Here is a 22686-nt window from a genome sequence, read left to right as displayed (position 1 = left end):
GAATGAATCCCTGCCCATAAGAAGGAGGGAATGAATTCCTGGCTTCCCCCTGCTCGCACACACAGCTTTTCCTTTCCCTTCCCTATCAAACCTCCCTTATCTCAGCCCACAGGTTTCCCTCAGCCGCGCCGTTCTCTCCCCATCCCAGCGGCTGCGTGGGGCCGGGGTTGGAGCATTCCGGGGAATCCTTCCCGGGGTTGGTGCCGCATCCTCCCATCCCGGCTGGAACGGAGCGCGGGGAGCTCGGGAGGGGCCGCTCCGGGCTGGGATTGAGTGATTCAGGGATTCGGGGTTGGTTCAGCATCCTCCCGGCTATAACGGAGCACCGGGAGCTCCGGAGGAGCCGGCTCCGGGCTGGGATTCAGGATTCGGGATTGTTCAGCATCCTCCCGCTATAACGGAGCAGGGTGAGGGCCGCTCCGGCTGGGATTCAGGGATTCGGGGTTGGTTCAGCATCCTCCCGGCTATAACTGAGCACCGGGAGCTCGGGAGGAGCCGGCTCCGGGCTGGGATTCAGGGATTCGGGATTCGGGATTGGTTCAGCATCCTCCCGGCTATAACGGAGCACGGCAGGAGCCGCTCCGGGCTGGGTTTCCGAGCCGCTCAATGAGGAGGATGCTCAGCACCGCACACCCCACAGAACACAAACTGCAGGGTTCCTGCCCTGCCCCAGAGCCCCCGGGGGCTTTTTTTGCCTCTTTTCTGTCAGGATTTTTCTCCAGAGGCACAAACCCGCTTTTTTTGGGTGGTGGCAGCGCTGCAGGAGGAGCAGAGGGATGCGGGGATGGAGAGGAGGGTCCTGCCTGCTCCCCACGGGCACCGGGGAGGGGAATGAGCCCGCGGGAGGGGAAGGGTTAATGCCAGAGCCCCCCGGGAGCCCAAGGGTTAATGCCGGAGCCCCCCGGGAGCCCAAGGGTTAATGCCGGAGCCCCTCGGGAGAGGAAGGGTTAATGCCGGAGCCTCCGGCAGCCCAAGGGTTAAAGCCGGAGCCCCCCCCGAGCAGAGCCGGTGACCGCCGCCCCCTCCCGAACCCTTTACATAAGCGCCCCGCAGAACTCCAGCCTGTGCCGGCACAAAATGGGATCGGATTGGATCGGATTGGATTCTGCACCAGCGCTGCCTCTCCCTGCCCAGCGGGACCTGCCGGGCTCTGAGTGTCACCCCCGGCTCCATTTGTCACATCCAGCGACCCGGAATGTCCCCCCAGCACAGCCCTGTCCCTGGGAACAGGGCTAGGAACGCTGCTCTGGGTGTAAAACATGGGAAAAAAATCACGTCTGGAAGGGTTAAAAGCGGCAGAATCCTGTGGGTTTGTTCACATCAGTCCTTTGTGTGTCACTGGGGGGCGGAGGGGACATTGAATGGTGTCGTGCCAGGATGTCACCTGTGCTGAGGGATCCATCCCCATCCCCATCCCACAGCTCTGAGGGGTGCTCAGAGACTCCCCTTTCCTTTCCTTTCCTTTCCTTTCCTTTCCTTTCCTTTCCTTTCTCCTTTCCTTTCTCCTTTCCTTTCCTTTTTCCTTTTCCCCTTTTCCTTTCCTTTCCTTTTTCCTTTTTCCCCTTTCCTTTCCTTTTTCCTTTTTCCCCTTTCCTTTCCTTTTTCCTTTCCTTTCCTTTCCTTTCCTTTCCTTTCCTTTCCTTTCCTTTCCTTTCCTTTCCTTTCCTTTTCCTTTTCCTTTCCTTTTCCTTTTTCCTTTCCTTTTCCTTTCCTTTCCTTTTCCTTTCCTTTTCCTTTCCTTTCCTTTCCTTTCCTTTCCTTTCCTTTCCTTTCCTTTCCTTTTCCTTTCTTCCTTTCCTTTCCTTTCCTTTCCTTTCCTTTCCTTTCCTTTCCTTTCCTTTCCTTTCCTTTCCTTTCCTTTCCTTTCCTTTCCTTTCCTTTCCTTTTTTTTTTTTTTTTTTTTTTTTTTTTTTTTTTTTTTTTTTTTTTTTTTTTTTTTTTTTTTTTTTTTTTTTTTTTTTTTTTTTTTTTTTTTTTTTTTTTTTTTTTTTTTTTTTTTTTCTTGCTCTGGGTGTAACATGGAAATCCCTGGAAGGTTAACGCTAGAATCCTGTGTTTGTTCACATATCCTTTGCTGTCCTGGGGCGAGGACTTTGAATGTTCGTGCCGATGTACCTTTGCTAGTTCCATCCATCCCCATCCCCACTCTGAGGTTCAGCTCCTTTCCTTTCCTTTCCTTTCCTTTCCTTTCCTTTCCTTTCCTTTCCTTTCCTTTCCTTTTCCTTTCCTTTCCTTTCCTTTCCTTTCCTTTCCTTTCCTTTCCTTTCCTTTCCTTTCCTTTCCTTTCCTTTCCTTTTTCCTTTCCTTTTCCTTTCCTTTTTCCTTTCCTTTTTCCTTTCCTTTTTCTTCTTTTCCTTTTTCCTTTCCTTTTTCCTTTCCTTTTCCTTTCCTTTTTCCTTTCCTTTTTCCTTCCTTTTTCCTTTCCTTTTTCCTTTCCTTTTCCTTTCCTTTTTCCTTTCCTTTTTCCTTCCTTTTTCCTTTCCTTCTTCCTTCCCTTCCCTTCCCTTCCCTTCCCTTCCCTTCCCTTCCCTTCCCTTCCCTTCCCTTCCCTTCCCTTCCCTTCCCTTCCCTTCCCTTCCCTTCCCTTCCCTTCCCTTCCCTTCCCTTTCCCCTTTCTTTCCTTCCTCCTGCAGGAAAATCCCATAATTGTCCTTCCATCTGCACAGCTTTGCGGGACAATTATGGGATTTTCCTTACCTGGGGATGGTTTAAAGCCCTTCCCAACCCACCCCTGTTGTTTATACTCTGCACACCCAACTCCGTTTTCATCCCTGGGGGTTTTATTCCCTCAGCGCAGGCACAGGGGCAGGGAGGGCTCTGCTGGCACCTTCCCTGGCACTGCCCCAGCTCCTGCTCCCCTCAGGGCTCCTCTGCCCCTCCTGGCTCTCCATTCCGGGTTACAGAGGCCACTTTGCAGTGCCCGGGAGCAGCTACAGGTGAGAGCGGCCAAAGGGCACACCTGGAACCAGCGAGTCCCCAACGCCTTCCAGGAGCTCGTCCCACTGTCCAAACTGCTCCTGCAGCTCTGCACGGGGCACAGGGGGTGGCAGGGTTACCACGGTGTCCCTGTCCAGGTGACAGGGCCACCACAGCCTCCTCTTCACTGACAGAGCCACCAGAACCTCCCCTCCAGGTGACACAGCCACCAGAGCCTCCCCTCCACTGACAGGGCCACCACAGTGTCCCCTCCACTGACAGGGCCACCAGAACCTCCTCTCCAGCTCACAGGGCCATCACAGTGTCCCCTGCAGATGACAGAGCCACCACAGCCCCTCCAGGTGCCCCCAAGGGGCACCCACTGATCCCCCTGTGCTTGGGGCAGCCCCATCCCCAGATTCCCCCATCCCAGGTGCCCCCCATCCCCAGATTCCGCCATCCCAGGTGCCCCCCAGCCCAGAGCCCCCCATCCCAGAGCACCCCATCCCCAGAGCCCCCCGTTCCCCCTGCTCCCCATCCCCAGAGCCCCCCAGAGCCCCCCAATCCCCAGAGCCCCCCATCCCCAGAGCCCCCATCCCAGAGCCCCCGTTTTCCCTGCTCCCATCCCCATCCCAGAGCCCCCCAGAGCCCCCCATCCCCAGAGCCCCCCGTTTTCCCCTGCTCCCCATCCCCAGAGCCCCCAGAGCCCCCCATCCCCAGAGCCCCCCGTTCCCCCTGCTCCCCATCCCCATCCCAGAGCCCCCCATCCCCAGAGCCCCCTGTTTTCCCCTGCTCCCCATCCTGCCCATACCCAGGTGTCTCTGCAGGAAGGCCAGAGCAGCCCGGCTGGTGATGGCCAGAGCCCTGTGAGGGTCCAGGCTGCCCCTCCTGCCGAAGATGAGGCTGAAGAGCCTCCCAGGGAGGAAGGCAAGGTCGGTCTGGCCCTCGTGCACGGTCCCCCTGGGCAGGGCAGGGCAGGATGGGCATCAGGGCACGCGCAGCAGCACCCAGAGAGGTCCCTGCTGGGCACCCACGGGTGCTGCCTGCAGCAGGAGGGGTGGGTGATGCCCTGGCTCACAGCACGGTCACAATCCTCGTCTGGCTGTTCCTGGAGCTCAAACTCCTCATCTTGGCAGCGCTCTCCGGGGTCTGGAAGTGCTCAGTGTTGATGAAGAGCACGGGGCTGGGCACCTCTGGGTACAGCAGGTTCTCCAGAGGGAACATCCAGGCATCCAGAGCCACAGCACACCTAGAGCAGACATCTTTTATGGAAAAGCTTTTCTTTAGGATTTTTATTTCCTGAGAAGCTGAGAGGCCTCAGGGACAAAATGCAAACATGGATTATCTGCTGCTGTGGAATGTAACAGGTGCATCTGGGATTGGTCTCATGTGGTTGTTTCTGATTAATGGCCAATCACAGTCAGCTGGCTCAGACACAGAGCCTGAGACACAAACCTTTGTTATCATTCCTTTCTATTCTATTCTTAGCCAGCCTTCTGATGAAATCCTTTCTTCTATTCTTTTAGCATACTTTTAATATATCATAAAATAATAAATCAAGCCTTCTGAAACATGGATCAGATCCTCATCTCTTCCCTCATCCTCAGACCCCTGTCACAGCCCACCAGGGCTCCCCTTCCCTCCAGGATGAGCCCAGAGTCCCCAGAGCCCCTGCAGCCCCTGGCACGCCTCACCTGAGGCTGGGCACACCTGAGGCTGGGCACACCTGAGGCTGGGCACACCTGGAGCTGGACACACCTGGAGCTGGGCACACCTGAGGCTGGGCACACCTGAGGCTGGGCACACCTGGAGCTGGGCACACCTGGAGCTGGGCACACCTGAGGCTGGGCACACCTGAGGCTGGGCACACCTAAGGCTGGGCACCCTCACCTGAGGCTGGGCACCCTCACCTGAAGCTGGGCTCCTTCACCAAGGCCAGCACTGCTGTCACTCCCCCGAAGGAATGGCCCATGACGGCCACCTTGGTCAGATCAAGGTTGTCCTGCAAAAGGGAGAGGGCTGAGGGCTCTGAGCCCAAACCTCACAGCTGGATCAGGGATTGGGGGAGAAAAAGCCAAGGGAAGGTGAGCAGAGTGCCCCTAGATGGGGAAATGCCATGTTCCACTGCTGGGGTTAGGGGCTGGGGACACTCAGGTGTCACAGACATCTTTTATGGAAAATCCTTTCCTCAGGATTTTTCCTCCTGAGAAGCTGAGAGGCCTCAGGGACAAAATGCAAACAATGGTTATCTGCTGCTGTGGAATGCAACAGGTGCATCTGGGATTGGTCTCATGTGGTTGTTTCTGATTAATGGCCAATCACAGTCAGCTGGCTCGGACTCTCTGTCCAAGCCACAAGCTTTTGTTATCATTCCTTCTTTTTCTATTCTTAGCCAGCCTTCTGATGGAATCCTTTCTTCTATTCTTTTAGTGTAGATATAATGTAATGTAATGAATATAATATAACACGATATAATACGATATAATAATATAATATAATATAATATAATATAATATAATATAATATAATATAATATAATATAATATAATATATATCACAAAATAATAAATCAGCCTTCTGAAACATGGAATCAACATTCTCATCCCCTCCCTCACCCTTGGCCCCTGTGAGCACTGTCACACTGTGTCACTCTGCACAGACCCCTCTTGTGCCAGCAGGACAAGCCTGAGGCAGCCAGGAGCGATCCTGGGGCACCCAGAGCCCCCCCAGAGCCCCCCCAGAGCCCCCAGTACCTTCAGCACGGAGAGATCCCAGTCCTGGGGGAGGATGGCAGGGACAGCCCTGCCACCAGCGATGCCCTGGAAGAGCCGCAGTGCCCGCACGCACTCCTGGGCCCTCTGGTGAACCTGGAACCAGCAGGGTGAGCCCAGCTCCTGCCAGCCCCAAACGGGGGCCACAGCTTCCCCACAGGACCCCCCTGGCCCTTTCCTGCAGTGCTTCTCTCCCTGAACTGAGCAAACACCACCAAACCTCTGCAGGGGATACAGCGCGTGTATTGGGGTGGATCTTTGTGGGGTTTGCTTTAATTCGGCCAATCTGGCAGCAGGCAGCTGGAAATGACCAAAGGTCTCTGCTCTGGGGAGGAAACAGAGCAGGGAGAGCCCAGGATCCTCACCAGCTGTCCCCAAGCTGAGCCATCCCCTGCTCAAACCCCCCCAGAACCCCCAGCCCAGGACACACCTGGGTGTCCCCCTAAACCCACCCAGGAGCACCCCGAAACCCCAAATGGTTCAGGGAGAGGCTGCCCAGGACACACCTGGGTGTCCCCCAAAACCCACCCAGGAGCATCCCAAAACCCCAAACGGTTCAAGGAGAGGCTGCCCTGACTCAGAGCCACTTTGAGGCCACGTCCTCAGCTGCCCTAAGGACACCAGCGCTGCTGTCTGTGCACATTAAAGGTGACAAGTGACAAAAAACTCCAATGAAAACCTCCCTCCTGCTCTCTGCAACACAGAATGGAGACTGACCTGGCAACTATTACCATTTATTTCTCTCCCTCCCTCACCATTTGTGCTCGTGGGCTCAGGAGAGCTGTTTCCCTTTTGTGCGCAGCGTGCCATGAGGCAGAGCACACTCACAAATAACAGTTTGGGAGGTGATTCGAGGCTGCCAAAAGCACCTCCGTTCCTAGAGAGCTTTCCCACACTAATCTGCACTCGCTGCTGTCCTTTTAAACGAGGCAGGAACAGACAGGGGGTGGGGGGAACGTGGCTCAGCAGGAACCCTCCCTGCTCCCCAGCCAGCAGCTGTGCAGGATAATCCCAGAGAGACAAAAATCCCACTGGGAACAAACCCAGCAGCTGCTGCGGGGCTGGGCACAGAGCCCTGCTGTCCCCAGGGCGTGGGGACATTGTCCAGGGCCAGGTCAGCTGGAGCTGGACAGACAGACAGACCCCAGGAGACAAACAGGCTGAACCACGTTTTGCTCATCTCTCAGGAGAAAGCTCAGCCCCAGCAGCATGGGAAGAGCATCCCCAGGGATGCAGGGCCAGCCTGGCTCACAGGAGGAATTCCCAGGGCATCCCCAGGGATGCAGGAAGAATTCCCAGCCCTCCCCTGTGCCCACCCTGGATCCCAGCCCTGGTACCTGCTTGTTTCTGAAATAAAACTCCTTCTGCCCCTGCGGCACCCTCTGGAAGGGGATCCACTCCTCCGTGCCAGCCTCTGCCGGGCAGAAATAGGTGGTGGCAGCAGAGTGGTCCCTGTGGGGCAGGAGGGAAGGGGACACTGGCCACAATGTCCCACCAGCCCCAGGATAAACCCTGTGGGCACCTGGGCACCCACCTGTGCTCCAGAGCTGCCACCACGAAGCCCCAGGACGCCAGCTCCGTGCAGATGGAGGAGTACGAGGTCCTGGAAGGGAGATGGGAGCAGAGGGGGCTCAGGGTGGGGCCAGGGAGGGTCCCCACAGCCCCAGCCCTGCTCAGGGCTCACGTTACCGAAAGGCTCCCAGGCCGTGGGAGAAGATGATCAGGGGGTACCCACGGCTGCAGGGCTTGAGGGGCCCATTCCAGCTCACCGGGACTCTGCAGGAGCCTGCAGGGGGAGAAGCACCAGGAACGGGCGGGGACAGGGACAGGGGGTGTGAGAGGTCTGAATGGGGAGGGGGACACGGGCAGGGGGACGGGACTGAACCCCACCGGGGGTCCCTAAGGGTGGGCACGGGGTGTCCCCTCACCGATGGCCATGCCGAGCAGCGCGGAGCACCAGCGCCGACCCAGGGCGACATCGGCCAGGCCCCCGCAGTACTCGGGCCGGGGCATCCAGAGCGGCTCCGCGGCCCCGGCCCGGGCCAGGCACGGGTAGAACAGGCGCAGGAAGAGCCCCTGAGGGGGACAGGGAAGGGGACACCGTGGGGACGGCACACAGGGGGGTGGCAGTGTCCAAAACCAGCTGGCTGCAGCCACCTTGCTCTGCAGAGAAGCTGTCCCTGTCCTCATTCTTACCGCTGTCCCCATCCTCATCCCTGTCCCCATCCCCATCCCTGTGCCATCCCCATCCCTGTGCCATCTTCATCCTCATCCCTGTGCCCATCCTCATCCCTGTGCCCATCCCATCCCCATCCCTGTGCCATCCTCATCCTCACCCCTGTGCCATCCCCATCCCTGTCCCATCCATCCTGCCATCCCCATCCTTGTGCCATCTTCATCCTCATCCCTGTGCCCATCCATCCCATCCCTGTGCCATCTTCCCTGTATCTTCATCCTCATCCCTGTGCCATCCTCATCCCTGTGCCATCCTCATCCTCACCCTGTGCCATCCCATCCTGTCCCATCCCATCCCTGTGCCATCCCCATCCCTGTGCCATCCATCCCATCCCTGGCCATCTCATCGCACCTTGCATCCCATCCTGTGCCACTCTGTCCCCATCCCATCCCGTCCCCACCCCGTACCTGCCGCGTGTGCCCCACCATCACATCCGTGCATCCCACCGGGTGGGGTCCCTGCCCCGGGGGCAGCGCCAGCATCGCCCCCATGCTGCCTGGGCAGAGACACGGGCTCAGGGTCTGTCCCCACCCCAGGGACCCCAACCCGCTCCCTCCTCCCTTCCCCACCGCTCTCCCATTGCCCAGAGCCCCCCAGCGACCCCAATTCCACCCCGTCCCAGGGCAGAGCCCCCGGGGGCTGCTCAGGGGTGAGACCCCTCCATTCCTGTGCCGGGATCGTGGGGTGCGGGTGCTGTCCCCCCGCGGGGACAGGGACAGGGACAGGGGCACAGAGTGGGGCTGGCACCCCCGGCACCCCGCATCCATCACCCCGAGTGCCGAACTACAGCTTCCAGCAGCGCCCGGGGCTGCGGCACCGCACCTCCCAGTATGGCCCAGCCCCGGACCACAGCTCCCAGTATGCGCTGGGAGCCCGGACTACAGCTCCCAGTTGGCGGTGCTGGACTACAGCTCCCAGCATCGCATCCCCGTGCCCGAGCCGTGCCCGCGGCTCCCGGCGCTCCTCAGCGCTCCCCAGCGCTCCCAGTCACCATCGCCGCTCCCAGTGCTCCCCAGTTCCCTGTGACCGCCCGCTCCCAGTGCTCCTGACAGCTCCCAGTGCCTCCCAGTGCCTCCCAGTGCCACCCCAGCTCCCAGTCACCATCGCCGCTCCCAGTGCTCCCCAGTTCCCTGTGACCGCCCGCTCCCAGTGCTCCTGACAGCTCCCAGTGCTCCATGCTCTCCCATGCCTCCCAGCGCCCCCAGCTCCCAGCTCCCAAGCTCCCAGTGCTCCCCAGTTCCCTGTGACCACCCGCTCCCAGTGCTCCTGACAGCTCCCAGTGCCTCCCAGTGCCCTCACCCATGCAGCTCCCAGCGCTCCCAGTGCCCCTCCCAAGCTCCCAGGGCTCTCCCAGTTCCAGGTGTCCCTCTGTGCCCTCCCAGCTCCCAGTAAAACCAGCCCAGTGCCCCCCAGTACCCCCTCCCCGCTCACACCAGTGCAGCGCTCACAGCTCCCAGCACGCCCCAGTGAACTCTGCCCGGCAGCTCCCAGTGACTCCAGTGCTCACGGACTGCAGCTCCCAGTGGCCACCAGTACAAGAAACCACAGCTCCCAGTGACACCAGGACAGGAAACTACAGCTGCCAGTGACACCAGTACAGGACACTGCTCCCAGTGTCACCAGCAGGAAATCACAGCTCCCAGTGACACCAGTACAGCTCCAGTTCCACCAGCGCAAAACCACAGCTCCCAGTTGTGGGGGCTGTGCCCGTGCCCAGCACCCCAAGCCCAGGGCTGCCCTGTCCCTGTCTGTCCCCAGCCGTGTCCCTGTCCCCAGCCCTGTCCCCCCCAGAGGCCAGCGGTGCTCCGGGGCTCTCTCTGCCCGCCCCCACGTTCCCTTTGTTTAATCCTCTTTCTGCAGCTAAAGCGGCCCCGGGTCCCCGGTAATCCCCTCTGCGGCCGGGGATTAATTCCCTGCGGGGCTGGGCTGGCCAGGCTGGCACAGAAACACCCAAAGGTTTGGTGACAACTGTCCCCAGCGAGGTCCTGCTCACACAGCCCCGCTCCGGGCTCACCGGGGAAACTGAGGCACGGCTGGGCACAGGACAGAGCCCTGGGGAAACTGAGGCACGCTCAGAGCGTTGCACAGAGCCCTGGGCTCGTCCCTGCCGGTGTCCCCGGGGCCGGGGTAGGACGGGAGCGCTGCCCGTGCCCTCCGGGCGGGGCCGGCCGGGCTGTCCCGCCCGTGGCCGCCATCCAGCGCTCCGGTCCCGGCTTGCCCGGCCGGCGGGGCAGGGAGGGAGCCGGGACGGGCTGGGACAGACGAGCCCCGACCTGTCCGGCCCACGCCCGGCTCGGGGAATGGGGACAGCACACCCAGCACCCCAAAATACCCGGGGAAAGCCGCCCTGGGACACAGGGGGACACGGGCACGGGGAGTCACAGGGCCAGGGGGGCACAGGGACAAGGGAACAGGGGGACACGGGGACAGGGGGACAAGGGGACACAGAGTGACAGAGGGACACAGGTCCAGGAGGACAGGGGGACAGGGGGACACAGAGGGACAGGGGGACAAGGGGACACGAGGGCAGGGGTCCATGGGGACATGGGGACACAGAGGGACGGGGGGACAGGGGTCACGGGGTCCATGGGGACAGGGGGACAAGGGGACAGAGGGACAGGGCTCGGTCCCCCCTCAGCCCCGGCCCCCCCGGGACCCCCCGTGCCACGTGGGCGCGGCCAATGGGCGCGCGCTGGGGGCGGGGCTCCATTTGACACGCCCCACTCCTGTGAGGGGACAGCCAATGGGAGGCCGGGGGAGGGACAATCCGAGGAGGAGGGGGCGGGGCCAGGGCTCCGTGTAACAGATGCGGGGGGGGGGGGGGGGCACGTGGAGCGCGGGGGGGACGCGGGACCACCGGGACCGACCGGACAGGAGGGACAGAAACACGGACACGGGGACAGCCACACGGACACGGGACAGCCAGCCCCGCGGGACTGACCGACGGACAGCACAGCCAGCTCCCGGCGGGAACGGGGGACAGCCAGCCCTGGGCGGGACAGACACACGGACGGACGAGGGACAGCCAGATCTGGGAGGGGACAGGGGACAGACAGTCCCGGAGTGACAGACGGACAAGGGACAGCCAGCTCCGAGGGGTGCAGGGCACAGCAGGATAGTTAGCCCCGGAGGGGACAGACAGACAGACAGACGGACAGGGGACAGGCAGTCCCGGACAGGGGGACAGCGGAGAGCAGCCGGGGTCTCGGTCTCGGGGGGACACGGGAACAGAGAGCCCAGCGCAGGGACAGACGGACAAGGTGACCAGGGGGAAGCACACCCAGCGCCCCGGGAGCGGCTCCTCCGCCCGACCGCGCACCGGGAGCCCCGGCGGCCGCTCCGCCGCCCTCCCCGGCCGGGGATGCAGCCCGGAGCCGCGGGCAGGCGGCGATCGGGGCTCCGGGACACGGCCCGGCACCCACCGGGGCCGCGGCACCCCGAAGGTAACGGAGCACGGAGGGATGGGGGCTCCGGCGGCTGCGGGAGGGTTTGTCCCGGGTTTGTTCCCCAGGGAGCCGCGGACGCCAGTCCCGCCGCAGGGATGTGTGGAGCCACTTGTGGTGGCACGGCTGGCGGCGGCAGGACGGTGACGACGCCACCTCTCCCTTTCTGCAGGGATTTGAAGCTGGGTCAAGCCATGGAAATGTCACTGTGGCGGCTCGGGGGCCCGGAGAAGTGAGCGGCTGGGACACAGGGACACCGGGACACCGGGCTGGGCTCTGCACACCGGGACGGCCCCGAGAAACCAGCACAGCCCTGGGACTGTCACGGCCTGAAGGACACAGGACAGTGCCCGGGGCCAGGAGCCGTCCCACTGCCCACCCGGGGCTGGGAACACCGTCCTGACCGAGCTCTGGCACCCACGAGAGCCCGATGAGGAGCTGGGGCTGCGTGTGAACCTATGCAGACCAGGAAGAAATACATTTTCCTGGCTTTCCTGGCCTCTTGGCTCCTGCTTTTCTTCTTCGGAGGGGACCAGCTGCGCCGTTTCGCTTTGTTTTCCGCCAGGAAAGCAGAAGCCCCGAGGAGCTGGCCCCGCTGGACGGATCAGTCCCTCCTCAGGAGCTTTGCAGAGCCCGAGGAGCTGCAGAGGGATGGGGACGCTGCCCTGCTGTCCCCCCGGGAGAGGCGAGCGGCCTGGCTGAGGGCCTATAGGAGCAGCAGGTGCCGCATGGAAACCTGCTTCGACCTCTCCAGGTGCGAGAGGAACGGCTTCAAGGTGTTCACCTACCCCCAGGAGCGGGGCCAGCCCGTCTCGGAGACCTACAGCAAGATCCTCAGCTCCATCGAGCGCTCGCGGTACCACACGGCCCGGCCCGAGGAAGCGTGCCTCTTCATCCTCAGCGCCGACACGCTGGACCGCGACCGCCTCTCGGAGCACTACGTGCGCGACCTGGAGGGCAAAATCCACAGCTCCCCGCTCTGGAACGGCGGCCGCAACCACCTCATCTTCAACCTCTACTCGGGCACCTGGCCCGGCTACGGCGGCGAGCTGGGCTTCGACCCCGGGCACGCCATCCTGGCCAGGGCCAGCTCCGACAGCCGCACCTTCCGGCCCGGCTTCGACGTCTCCATCCCCCTGATCCCCCGGGAGCACCCGCAGCGCGGCGGGCACCGCGGCTGGCTGGCAGAGGTGCCCCCCAAGAGGAGATTCCTGCTGGTGTTCAAGGGCAAGCGGTACCTGACGGGCATCGGCTCCGGCACGCGCAACGCGCTGCACCACATCCACAACGGGAAGGACATCATCTCCCTGACCACCTGCAAGCACGGCAAGGACTGGCACAGGCACAAGGACACGCGCTGTGACCAGGACAACGCGGACTATGAGAGGTGAGGCAGAGATGGGGGCGATGGGACACCCCACAAATGTCCCACCAAATGCCTCTCTGTGAGGTGCAGCTGTGCAGGAGGGCCAGGGGCAATGGGACACCCCACAAGCGTCCCCCCAAATGCCTCTCTGTGGGGTGCAGCTGTGCAGGAAGGTCTGGGGACACCCCACAGATGTCCCCCCAATGCCTCTCTGTGGGGTGCAGCTGTGGTGAGAGGGAAGTTTTGGGTTCTCCTGAGAGAAATTCACTGAGGATTTCACTGCACGGTGGGGAGCGAGGTGCTGACTGCTCAGGGCTTTCCTGCTCTCTGTTAAAGTTGGAGTAATCTGGCCAGAGCAGCTCTTATCTGCCGTCGTGCCACCGCCTCTAATACGATTTCCCTTTCTCCCGACGCTGATGAATGACGCTTTTCTTCTCCCCCCTCCCGCTCTCCCCCAACACAAACGTTTCTCTTGGAGATGAGCCCGAAACATCCCCCCCTCACTGGCTCCACTGGAAATCCCACAAAACTGGCGGGGCTGTGGGCGTCCCAGTGTGGGCAGCCCTGAGTTTAATTGGTGCTGGTGGTGCCTGGGGGTCCCACTGCGTCCCCCACCACAAATGGACACAGTGGCAGCAGTGTGGGATGGACACAGTGGTGGAAAAATTTGGGGTACAAAGTTCTGTGAGTTTGGGGGCTCCATTCTGCAGGGAGCTCCTCACCTCCCCATCCAACTCCTTGGGACCCATGACCAGCTGATGAATCCAGGGCTGGTAAACACGGAGCCCATCCCACAGACAATGGGCAGGTGCCTGTCCCACTGCCTGGGGACATCCGGCTGGAGAGCAGATGGGGAGAGGCCACGTTGGGCATCATCCTCAAAGCGTCTTAGGAGGTGCTGGGAGGTAAAAGTGGAGCTGGGGTGCTGGCACTGGGATTACCGGGGCTTTGGGATGGGTCAGGCACCACATGGCCCTGTCTGGAGGTGCCCCCAGCCCAGCAGGGTCAGCCCCTGCAGCAAAGGCTCTTTGGGACGGGGCACCTCAGGACAGTGGGGCTGGCAGGGCAGGGGGCTCGGGTCAGCCCCACGCTGTGCCAGGGGGCAGCGGGGTGAGGATTCCCCCCCATCCACCCGCCCACCCAGGTAATCCCCTAATGCTGTTTGCAAACACGGGGGGATTTACACCTCTCCCAGCGCGGCTTTGGCCGGGGATCGATGGGGAACACGAGGAGCGGGCAGCGTGCTGTGTGTGACCCCGAGCCTGGCCTGCCCTGCTCCTCCCTGCGGGACACCGGGCACAAAACCGCGGGCACGGCCACCGGGGCCGGCTCTGCGGGGGCACCGGGGCCCTCCTGCCCGGGGAGATGCTCCCGTACCCGGGCAGGGGACACGGCGAGACCCGGCCGTCCCGTTCACCCGCTGTGTCCGGTGCTGGAGGCGCTCGGGGAGCAGAGGAAGGCTCTGCTGTGGGTTCCATCATCCTCCTCACGCCCGAGGGGCTGCCCCGAACGATCTGGTTCTGTTCTGGGATGAAGGGCGATTGTGGCCTCGCTGCCCCGTGCCCGGAGCGCTCGGCGGAGCCGGGAGCGGCTCTGCGGTACCGGTGGCCCCGTGCCCGGCCGGAGCGGCGCTCGGAGCCCCCGGTACCGGTGGCCCCGTGCCCGGCCGGAGCGGCGCTCGGGACCGGGAGCGGCTCTGCGGTACCGGTGGCACCGTGCCCGGCCGGAGCGGCTCTCGGGACCGGGAGCGGCTCTCGGAGCCGGTGGCACCGCGCCCGGCCGGAGCGGCTGTCGGAGCCCCCGGTGCCGGTGGCACCGCGCCCGGCCGGAGCGGCTCCCGGGGCCGGGAGTGGCTCTGCGGTACCGGTGGCACCGTGCCCGGCCGGAGCGGCTCCCGGGACCGGGCGGAGGGAGCTCGGCGGGCGCCCGTCCCGGCTCCTGACAAAACAAGGAAGCCCTGCCGGCGATTGCCCGGAAACCGCAGCGCGTCAGGAGCGAATGTTTCCATCGGGAGCGCTCGGCCCCGCAGCCCGGCCGGCGCCAGGGCCCCACCGCACCGGCTGCGGGCCAGGGACACCCCCGGGCCGGGTCCCGCTGCCCACCGGGGCTGCCGGGGGTCACGGCAGGGTCTGGGGCACCCAGGAGAGGTGACAGCCGGCTCTGGCCCCGGGATGTGCCTGTGGCTGCTGTGGTTCCGTGGGGGTTTGAGCCGCTGCCACCCCTCCGGCTGCCCCGCCGGGGGTTTGGGTGTTATCGGGTCAGGGATTTTGGCGTCTTTGGAGACACTGGGAGGTTCATCCAGAGGCAGATTTTATTGTGAAACTCTGTGCCTTGGCACTGGGGCTGGTTTCCCACATCCCGGAGCGCTGGGACGTGCCAGGGTGCTCAGGCACCCACAGGGGTGACACAGCCTCAGCTCCCAGCCTGGCACCAGCACCAGGAACACCCTCCCTCCTGGGACCAGCACATTGCAAGGGCTCTTTTTGCCTCCCACTCCCCCGGCTGGCCCATGCGGGTCCCCCCCAGCCCGTGCAGCAGCGCTGCCCCTCCCCGCGGGCAGGAACAGACGGGGTCTGTCCCGACCTAAAGTCAATATTGGATTTTCCGGCGCGGCCGCAGGGACCCGGCGGGGCCGAGCCGCTCCCAGCACGGCACAGAAGGGGCTTTGAGAGCCCCAGGGGCGAGCCCGGCACCCCCTGCCCCTCCCTGAACGCTGCCAGGGCAGGCAGGGCTGGTCCTGCCCAGCAGGTCTGGGCACGGCTCAGGAGCCGCTGCAGTTTCGGGCTCGGGGGCTCGGGTGGTGGCTTTGTGTGGGGTTTCACTGCTGGAGCGTGGGAGGAGCTGGGTCAGTGCCTTCGAAGGGCACTGGGGTCCCTTCCTGACCCCCCCTCTTTAAGGGATGCCCAGGTCCATCCCTTCAGCACCCAGGAGATCTCTGCTCCCACAGACCAGGGATGTTCAGAGCCAAAATCAGCCCAATCCGCTCCTAACCCTGCCCTGGCTTGGCTCCACACCTGGCAGGTGCCAGCAGCACCTCTGGGGTGCCCCCAGGAGGGGAAGGGGCCACGGCTGACCCCTGCCCATCTCCCACACCAGGTTTGATTACCAGGAGCTGCTGCACAACTCCACGTTCTGCATCGTGCCCCGGGGCAGGCGCCTGGGCTCCTTCCGCTTCCTGGAGGCTCTGCAGGTACAGGGAGGGCAGGGGGACGGGGGAGACCCTCACCTGGTCTGGGGGCTCTGTCCCAGCCTGCGGGGTCCCTCCACAGGCCGCCTGCATCCCGGTGCTGCTGAGCGACGGCTGGGAGCTGCCCTTCGCCGAGGCCATCGACTGGGGCAAGGCTGCTGTGGTGGGCAGCGAGAGGCTCCTGCTGCAGGTACGGGGCCCAGATCCTGCCCCACGCCAGCCCCAGACCCCAGTCCCAATGCCAGCAGCGGTGGAGCCCCCAGACAAGCCTGGGGATGAGACCCCAACATCCTGTGGGCAGTGCAGGAGGGTCTGGTCCACTCTGGAATGGGGGTCCCACCTCAGTGCAGCCCCTGTGGGCAGTGCAGGAGGGTCTGGCCCAGCCTGGAATTGGGGTCCCACCCCAGCTGCACTGTGGGCAGTGCAGGAGGGTCTGGCCCAGCCTGGAATTGGGATCCCACCCCAGCTGCACTGTGGGCAGTGCAGGAGGGTCTGGCCCAGCCTGGAATTGGGATCCCACCCCAGCTGCAGGCCCGGGGCTCTGTTCATCTGGGGGGAAGGTGGGAAGGATCTTCCTGGGCACAAACCTTTGGGAATCCTGGGCCTGATCCTGTTGCAGGGAGAGGAGATGCAGCCCTCTCTCTGTGCTGGCACCACATCCGTGGGCAGGGGCTGTCCCTGGCATGGTTGGGGGCACAGAGGTGACCAGCCCAGCCTGGGGGCACACTGAGGTGAGGACCCCTCTGTCCCCCGGCACAGATCCCCTCTGCCGTGCGCTGCATCCGCCCCGAGCGTGTGCTGGCCTTCCAGCAGCAGACGCAGTTCCTGTGGGATGCCTACTTCTCCTCGGTGGACAAGATCGTGCACACCACGCTGGAGGTGAGGCTACCCCCGCCCCCCGAGCCCCCTCCCCGGTCACGGCCGGGGCCCTGGGGCATCACTGGCGCCTCCGGCAGATCATCCGGGACCGGCTGGACCCGGCCCGCTCCCGCTCCCGCCGCCTCTGGAACGCGCTGCCCGGGGGGCTCCTGGTGCTGCCCGAATTCTCCACGCACCTCGGGGATTTTCCCTTCTACTACCTGCACCACGGTAGGGCCCTGCCCGCCCCGGCTGAGCGCCGCGAACTCGGGCCGTGCCCAGCACCTCTCCTGTCCCTTTCCCACCCCTTTTTCAGGCTACAGTCCCTCCAAGAAGTTCACGGCTTTCATCCGGGCGGTCTCGCAGGCAGGGTCGCTGTCCCAGCCCCTCCTCAGGCTCATCCAGGCCGTGTCTGGATCCCAGTACTGCGCCCAGGTGGGAGGAGCAGAGTCCCAGGGATCCGGGGGATGGTGGGGCTGGGCCCTGCGGGGAGCAGGAGAGGGGATGGGTGGGTTTAGGGGTGGAGGGGGTGGCTGGTGGTGTCACCTTTGGGTGGGCAGAGCTGTCTCCCAAGGCCTTTGCACCACCTGGGGGTTTATCCTGGTCCAAACTGCCACGAGACGGTTCTGGGATGGTCTGGGCTGGAGCAGAGAACGCACCCAACCCCTCCAGCCACGCCTGTCCTGCCCTTTGCAGATCGTGGTCCTGTGGAGCTGCGAGAAGCCGCCACCCCCGAGCGGGAAATGGCCCCAGAGCAGCGTGCCCATGACCATCATCCAGGGCAGGAGGAAGGTGAGGGGACAGGGACAGGGGCAGGGGGCTGGGACGGGGGACAGGGACACGGATAGGGGACAGGGACACGGACAGGGGCCAGGGATAGGGGCAGGGAGCAGGGACACGGGCAGGGGGCTGGGACAGGGGACAGGGACACGGACAAGGATCTGGGACACGGGCAGAGGGCCAGAACAGCCACCCCAGGGCATCAACCTGCCCTTCCTTCCTCCCCCCACAGCTCAGCGACCGCTTCTTCCCGTTCGAGGCCATCCAGACGGACGCGGTGCTGAGCCTGGACGAGGACACCGCCCTGTCCACCAGCGAGGTGAGGGCCCGGCCCCGGCTCCCTGTGGCTGTCCCCATGTCCCCGTGTCCTGCAGGGGCAGCGTGGTGCCCTGCCGCAGTCCCCGCGGTGGTGGCACTGCCCGGGGTGACACCGACACCGTGCCCCGGCCGTGCCAGGTGGATTTTGCCTTCTCGGTGTGGCTCAGCTTCCCCGAGCGCATCGTGGGCTTCCCCACGTGGAGCCACTTCTGGGACGCCGAGCGGGGCCGCTGGGGCTGCACGTCCCGCTGGACCAACGAGGTCTCCATGGTGCTCAGCGCCGCCGCCTTCTACCACCGGTACCGGCCCGGGACGGGGCTGGGGGGCTCGGGAGGGTCTCACCCACCCCCTGGCCCTCACCCCGCTCTCCCCACAGGTACTACCACAGCCTCTTCACCGAGTACCTGCCCGCGGGGCTGCGGGAGCTGCCGGCCTGCGAGGACATGCTGCTGAACGCGCTGGTGGCCGCTGTCACCAAGCTGCCGCCCGTCAAGGTGACCCAGCGCAAGCAGCACAAGGAGGGGGCGGCCCGGCAGGCGGGCTGCGGCGATGATGGGGCTGCGGGGACCCCCCCGGGCCCGCCCCCCGCTCCGGCCGGGGCACGGGGCACGGAGGGCGGCCGGCGGCTCGGGCAGCGCCAGGACTGCCTGAAGCAGCTGGAGAACTGGTTCGGCTACATGCCCCTGGTGTCCTCCCGGCTGCGCCTCGACCCCGTCCTCTTCAAGGACCAGGTGTCGGTGCTGCGCAAGAAATACCCGAGCCTGGAGAGGCCGTGAGGGTCGGGCCGGGCCCCAGGGGCAGGATCGCTGCTGATGCTGACGGGGTTTTACTCGTTATTGGCTTTCACCAGTGCAATAAAGGAGGGCGAGAGGTAGGATCAGATGGTGGAATGGAGGAAAGGCTGTGGGATTTGGGGGGCACCAGGTTTTGGGTGCTGCAACCCTTCTGCCATCGCACCCTGGGAACAACCCGGGCAGCCCTGCGGGGAGGGAGAGTCCTTCACCTTCCCGAGAGCAAACAGAGGAGCGATAAGAGCCGTGTGTGACCTCCCTGCGTGGCTCCAGCTGCGTCCCCCGCAGGCCCTGGGCAGCCCAGCACCCCCCATTGCCCAGCAGCACTCCCCACAGAAGGGAAAAGGGTGTTCCAGCTGGCTTTCCTCCCAGCTGGACGGAAATACGGAATGTTAGGTGCCTCCAACAGCCGCTCTGGGTGTGTCCTTGGCTGCTGCAGATAGCGGAGATAAAGCCGGGCCCAGCATCCCCCCGCACACACAGCCCCGTGTGCTCTGCTTTATTTGCCGCACATGGAAGGTGCCGGGGGTCAGTCGCGGGGGGGCTGGCACTCCCGGCAGTCCCGCATCTCCTCGGAGTAGCTCTCCACCTGGATGGTGGTGCTGTGGAAGCGGAAGGCGCCCTGCAGCCGCGAGCTCGCCTCCTCCAGCACCTCCTGCGCGCTGGCGGCCGCGTCTGAGGGGGGAAAGGTGGGGATGTGGGGGTGCGGGGAGCCCCGGCCCTGCCTGCCCGTTGTCACACTCACTGAGGGTGACATGCGCCGAGAGCATCGGCTCTGGCACCCCTGCCCCATAATGTGACACTCCCTGGTGGCTCTGGCACCCCTGTCCTCCCTGTAGTGACACTCAGTGGTGCTCTGTCCCGCTATAGGGACATTCACTGGTGGCTCTGGCAGCCCTGTCCCCTGTGCTGTGGCACCCACAGATGGCTCTGTCTCCCTGCTGTGACGCTCCTTGTCCCCCCTGTCCCCTCCCTGCGGCACTCACTGATGGCTCTATCCCCCCTGTCCCCGCACTGTGACACCCACAGATGGTCCTGTCCCCGTGTTGTGGCACTCACTGATGGCTCTGTCCCCTGTCCCCCATGTTGTGACGCTCCCTGGTGGCTCTGTCCCCCCTGTCCCTGCACTGTGACACCCACAGATGGCTCTGTCCCCCCCGTCCCCCTATTGTGGCACTCACTGATGGCGATGTACCTGGAGAGCAGCGGCTGTGGCAGCCCTGTCTCCACATTGTGACCCTCCCTGATGCCCTGTCCCCATGTTGTGACACCCACAGATGGCTCTGTCCCTCTCTGTGACACTCCCTGGTGGCTCTGTCCCCCCTGTCCCTGTGTTGTGACACTCACTGATGGCGATGTGGACCGAGAGCAGCGGCTGTGGCAGCCCTGTTGCTGTGTTGTGACCCTCCCTGATGCCCTGTCCCCCCATGGCACTCCCTGGTGGCTCTGTCCCCGTGTTGTGACCCTCCCAGATGCCCTGTCCCCCCTGTCCCCGTGCTGTGGCACCCACAGATGCCCTGTCCCCCCATGGCACTCCCTGGTGGCTCTGTCCCCCCTGTCCCCGTGCTGTGGCACTCACTGATGGCGATGTGCACCGCCAGCAGCGGCTGTGCCGCGGTCAGCGCCCAGATGTGCAGGCTGTGCACGGCCTCCACGCCCCGCACCGCCAGCAGCGTGTCCCGCACGGCGTTGAAATCCATCCCCTTGGGGGTCCCTGTGGGCAGAGCCGGGGGGCTGCAGGGACGGGCTCAGGGCACCCCTGGGTGCCCCTGTCCCCATTCTGGGGGTCCCTACCCTCCATGAGCACCAGCAGCACGTCCCGGAGGATGGTCAGCGTCGTGCCCAGCACCAGCGCCGAGAACAGGAAGGTGCAGATGGGATCCACGTACTTGTACTCGGGCTGGGGAGGGGGACAGGGGTGAGACCCCCGGGGCACCATCACTGCACCCCAAACCCCCATTGGGACCGGTGGGGCGGGCACACGGTCCTGGTTGTACCACCCTGGGCCTGGCCACAGCTGTTTGTGTCCGTGTCCCCAGACCCCATTTGCCCCCATCATCCTCTGTGCCTCCAGCACCCCTTTTGCCCCCAGACCCCCTTTTCCCCCAGCACCCCCTTTGCCCCAGTCATCCCCTTTACCCCCAAACCCCCTTTGCCCCTAGACCTTGTTTTCCCCCAGCCCCCCGTTTACCCCCAGACCCTGTTTGTCCCCAGCACCCTGTTTGCCCCCAGACCCCCTTTGCCCCCAGCACCCCATTAGCCCCCAGCCCCTCAGACCTTGAAGAAGATGATGTAGGAGGCGATGAGCACGCCGAGGCTCTGCAGCAGGTCCCCCAGGACGTGCACGAAGGCGGCTCGGACGCTGGCGTTGGGCTGCTCGCCGCCTGCCCCGTGGCTGTGCCCGTGGCCCGTCTGGTGCAGAGCCAGCCCCATCCTGCGGGCAGGGCACTGGTGACACCCCCGGGGGCCCTCAGGCTCAGGGAGGGGACACTGGGGACAGTGTGGTGGCACCTACACGATGTTGACGGCTACGGCGCAGGCGGAGGTGATGAGCATGACCCCTCCCTCGATGTCGTAGTCACCCGAGAGCAGGCGCTGCGCCCCCAGGTAAACCAGGACCCCCGTCACCACCCAGATGGAGAGCACGGAGAGCAGAGCGCCCAGGATCTCTGCGGAGAGACCCCCCATGGCTGTCACACTGCCGTGCCACCCCCAGCACCATCCCTGGTGATGCTGGGCACGGTGTGGGCACCCAGCACCCATCCCTGGGGTGCTCCTTGCACAGGGCTGGCAGCGCCTCTGCCCTGCCTTGTTCACGGTGCCAGGGCTTTACCAGGGCTCCCCAGGCCCCTCAGGGCACCCCAGCGCCCCTGTTCCACACGGGGAGGGCACCTTGGGGTGCTCTGATGTCACCCTGGGGTGGTGCCACCGTGTTACCTGCTCGGTGCCAGCCGAAGTTCATGGTTTTGGTGGGGGGCCGTGAGGACACCCAGAGGGCAAAGAGACTGATCATGATGCTGGCAAAGTCCGTCAGCAGGTGGGCAGCGTCCGTCAGGATGGCCAGGCTGTGTGCCAGGTACCCACCTGTGGACACGGGACATTGGGGGACATGGCCAGGCTGTGTGCCAGGTACCCACCTGTGGACACGGGACATTGGGGGACATGGCCAGGCTGTGTGCCAGGTACCCACCTGTGGACACGGGACATTGGGGGACATGGCCAGGCTGTGTGCCAGGTACCCGCCTGCAGACACATCGGGGGACATCGGGGGACACGGCAGGGTCCTGCCCCGAGCTGGGCACAGCTCAGCTCACCCCGTGCCACAGGCGGGTCCCACTGGGTGTCCTGACCCACACAAAGCCAGCAGGGAGCTGTGGCCGCTCCCTCAGGGCGGAACCAGGACAAGAGGGGCCCTGGGGCGACCCCCGGGTACCCCAAAGGAGCCGGCCCCCCGCACTCACCCACGGCCTCCCCCACCATGAAGAAGAGGCAGATGCCAGCCGCCAGGTAGAGCTTCCTCCGTGCCCGCTGCTGCTGCCCGGGGTGGGCGCCGTGTCCCCGCGTGTGGCAGTGCTGCCCACGCCGCGTGCCCAGCTCCAGCGCGGGCTCCTGTCCGTGCGCCGCGCTCTGTCCGTCCTTCCCCACCGAGCACCTGCGGCCAAGCCTGGGGCTGGGGGGCTTCGGGCGCACCCCGAGCGCTGCCCCCAGCCCGGTCCCCCCCAGACCCCGCTCGGGACCGCAGAGCAGAGGGGGCACAGCACCCCCAGCCCCCCGGCACCCCCGTACCCGCCGCTGCCCTCGCTCAGCAGGCGCCGCTTCTCATCGCCGCCCGCCATCCTCCTCCTCCTCCCGCTGCGGCCGGGGCTCGGCGCGGTGACCCCGGCGCTGGTGGCAGCCGGTGGCCTTGGCTCGTGTGAAGAGCCGGGATTCGTGTGCAAATCCCGGCTGGAGGAGGGACGGCCAGGCCGGCTGCAAAGCGCCCGCGGGGCCTGCCGCGGGCAGGGCCCCTCTCCGGCCAGC

General features: G+C 64.2%; 3 protein-coding genes across 6 annotated transcripts; 1 reads left to right on the top strand and 2 right to left on the bottom strand.

Moving 5' to 3' along the window:
* Nucleotides 1–2758: 2758 nt before the first annotated feature.
* Nucleotides 2759–9494, bottom strand: PAFAH2 (platelet activating factor acetylhydrolase 2). Of its 4 annotated transcripts, none has more exons than XM_064731508.1 (11): nt 9372–9494; nt 8331–8419; nt 7616–7763; nt 7377–7473; nt 7222–7290; nt 7025–7139; nt 5670–5783; nt 4827–4918; nt 3995–4165; nt 3728–3876; nt 2759–3025 (listed from the first exon to the last, which is right to left on the bottom strand). In XM_064731508.1, the coding sequence occupies exons 2-11, from the start codon at nt 8412–8414 to the stop codon at nt 2931–2933; spliced, it is 1134 nt and encodes a 377-aa protein (XP_064587578.1). In that variant the 5' UTR covers nt 8415–8419; nt 9372–9494; the 3' UTR covers nt 2759–2930. The 4 variants fall into 4 exon arrangements, with proteins under 4 accessions (XP_064587578.1, XP_064587574.1, XP_064587576.1 ...); XM_064731504.1 differs by having other exon boundaries at nt 9357–9408; XM_064731506.1 differs by having other exon boundaries at nt 8331–8415; nt 9355–9392.
* Nucleotides 9495–10775: 1281 nt separating this feature from the next.
* On the top strand, nt 10776–19125 carry EXTL1 (exostosin like glycosyltransferase 1). The gene is made up of 11 exons (XM_064731725.1): nt 10776–11366; nt 11539–12753; nt 15829–15922; nt 16002–16109; nt 16679–16798; nt 16876–17008; nt 17094–17212; nt 17474–17569; nt 17790–17876; nt 18014–18174; nt 18252–19125. Exons 2-11 carry the CDS (start codon nt 11825–11827, stop codon nt 18649–18651), a joined length of 2247 nt encoding a protein of 748 aa, XP_064587795.1. The 5' UTR covers nt 10776–11366; nt 11539–11824; the 3' UTR covers nt 18652–19125.
* On the bottom strand, nt 19022–22569 carry SLC30A2 (solute carrier family 30 member 2). Its single transcript, XM_064731726.1, has 8 exons — nt 22453–22569; nt 22128–22318; nt 21604–21750; nt 21182–21335; nt 20944–21100; nt 20461–20566; nt 20246–20380; nt 19022–19341 (listed from the first exon to the last, which is right to left on the bottom strand). Exons 1-8 carry the CDS (start codon nt 22500–22502, stop codon nt 19196–19198), a joined length of 1086 nt encoding a protein of 361 aa, XP_064587796.1. The 5' UTR covers nt 22503–22569; the 3' UTR covers nt 19022–19195.
* Between the last annotated feature and the right edge of the window lie 117 nt (nt 22570–22686).

The sequence above is a fragment of the Zonotrichia leucophrys genome, chromosome 23, assembly GCF_028769735.1.
Source record: "Zonotrichia leucophrys gambelii isolate GWCS_2022_RI chromosome 23, RI_Zleu_2.0, whole genome shotgun sequence".
Lineage (NCBI taxonomy): Eukaryota > Metazoa > Chordata > Aves > Passeriformes > Passerellidae > Zonotrichia > Zonotrichia leucophrys.
The sequence above is the reverse complement of the archived record's forward strand: the minus strand, read 5'-3'. Positions and strand labels throughout refer to the sequence as shown.

Excerpts from the sequence above, each read along its gene's own strand:
- EXTL1 (XM_064731725.1), top strand. The coding sequence starts at position 11,825 with ATGCAGACCAGGAAGAAATACATTTTCCTGGCTTTCCTGGCCTCTTGG. Across the intron at positions 15,923-16,001 it reads GCTTCCTGGAGGCTCTGCAG|GCCGCCTGCATCCCGGTGCT; the intron begins GTACAGGGAGGG and ends GTCCCTCCACAG. Across the intron at positions 17,009-17,093 it reads CTTCTACTACCTGCACCACG|GCTACAGTCCCTCCAAGAAG; the intron begins GTAGGGCCCTGC and ends CCCCTTTTTCAG.
- SLC30A2 (XM_064731726.1), bottom strand. The coding sequence starts at position 22,502 with ATGGCGGGCGGCGATGAGAAGCGGCGCCTGCTGAGCGAGGGCAGCGGC. Across the intron at positions 21,336-21,603 it reads CTTCGGCTGGCACCGAGCAG|AGATCCTGGGCGCTCTGCTC; the intron begins GTAACACGGTGG and ends GTCTCTCCGCAG. Across the intron at positions 19,342-20,245 it reads GGCGGTGCACATCGCCATCA|ACGCGGCCGCCAGCGCGCAG; the intron begins GTGAGTGCCACA and ends TTCCCCCCTCAG.
- PAFAH2 (XM_064731508.1), bottom strand. The coding sequence starts at position 8,414 with ATGGGGGCGATGCTGGCGCTGCCCCCGGGGCAGGGACCCCACCCGGTG. Across the intron at positions 3,877-3,994 it reads ACGAGGATTGTGACCGTGCT|GGGGACCGTGCACGAGGGCC; the intron begins GTGAGCCAGGGC and ends TGCCCTGCCCAG. Across the intron at positions 3,026-3,727 it reads CTTCCTGCAGAGACACCTGG|AGCTGCAGGAGCAGTTTGGA; the intron begins GTATGGGCAGGA and ends TGCCCCGTGCAG.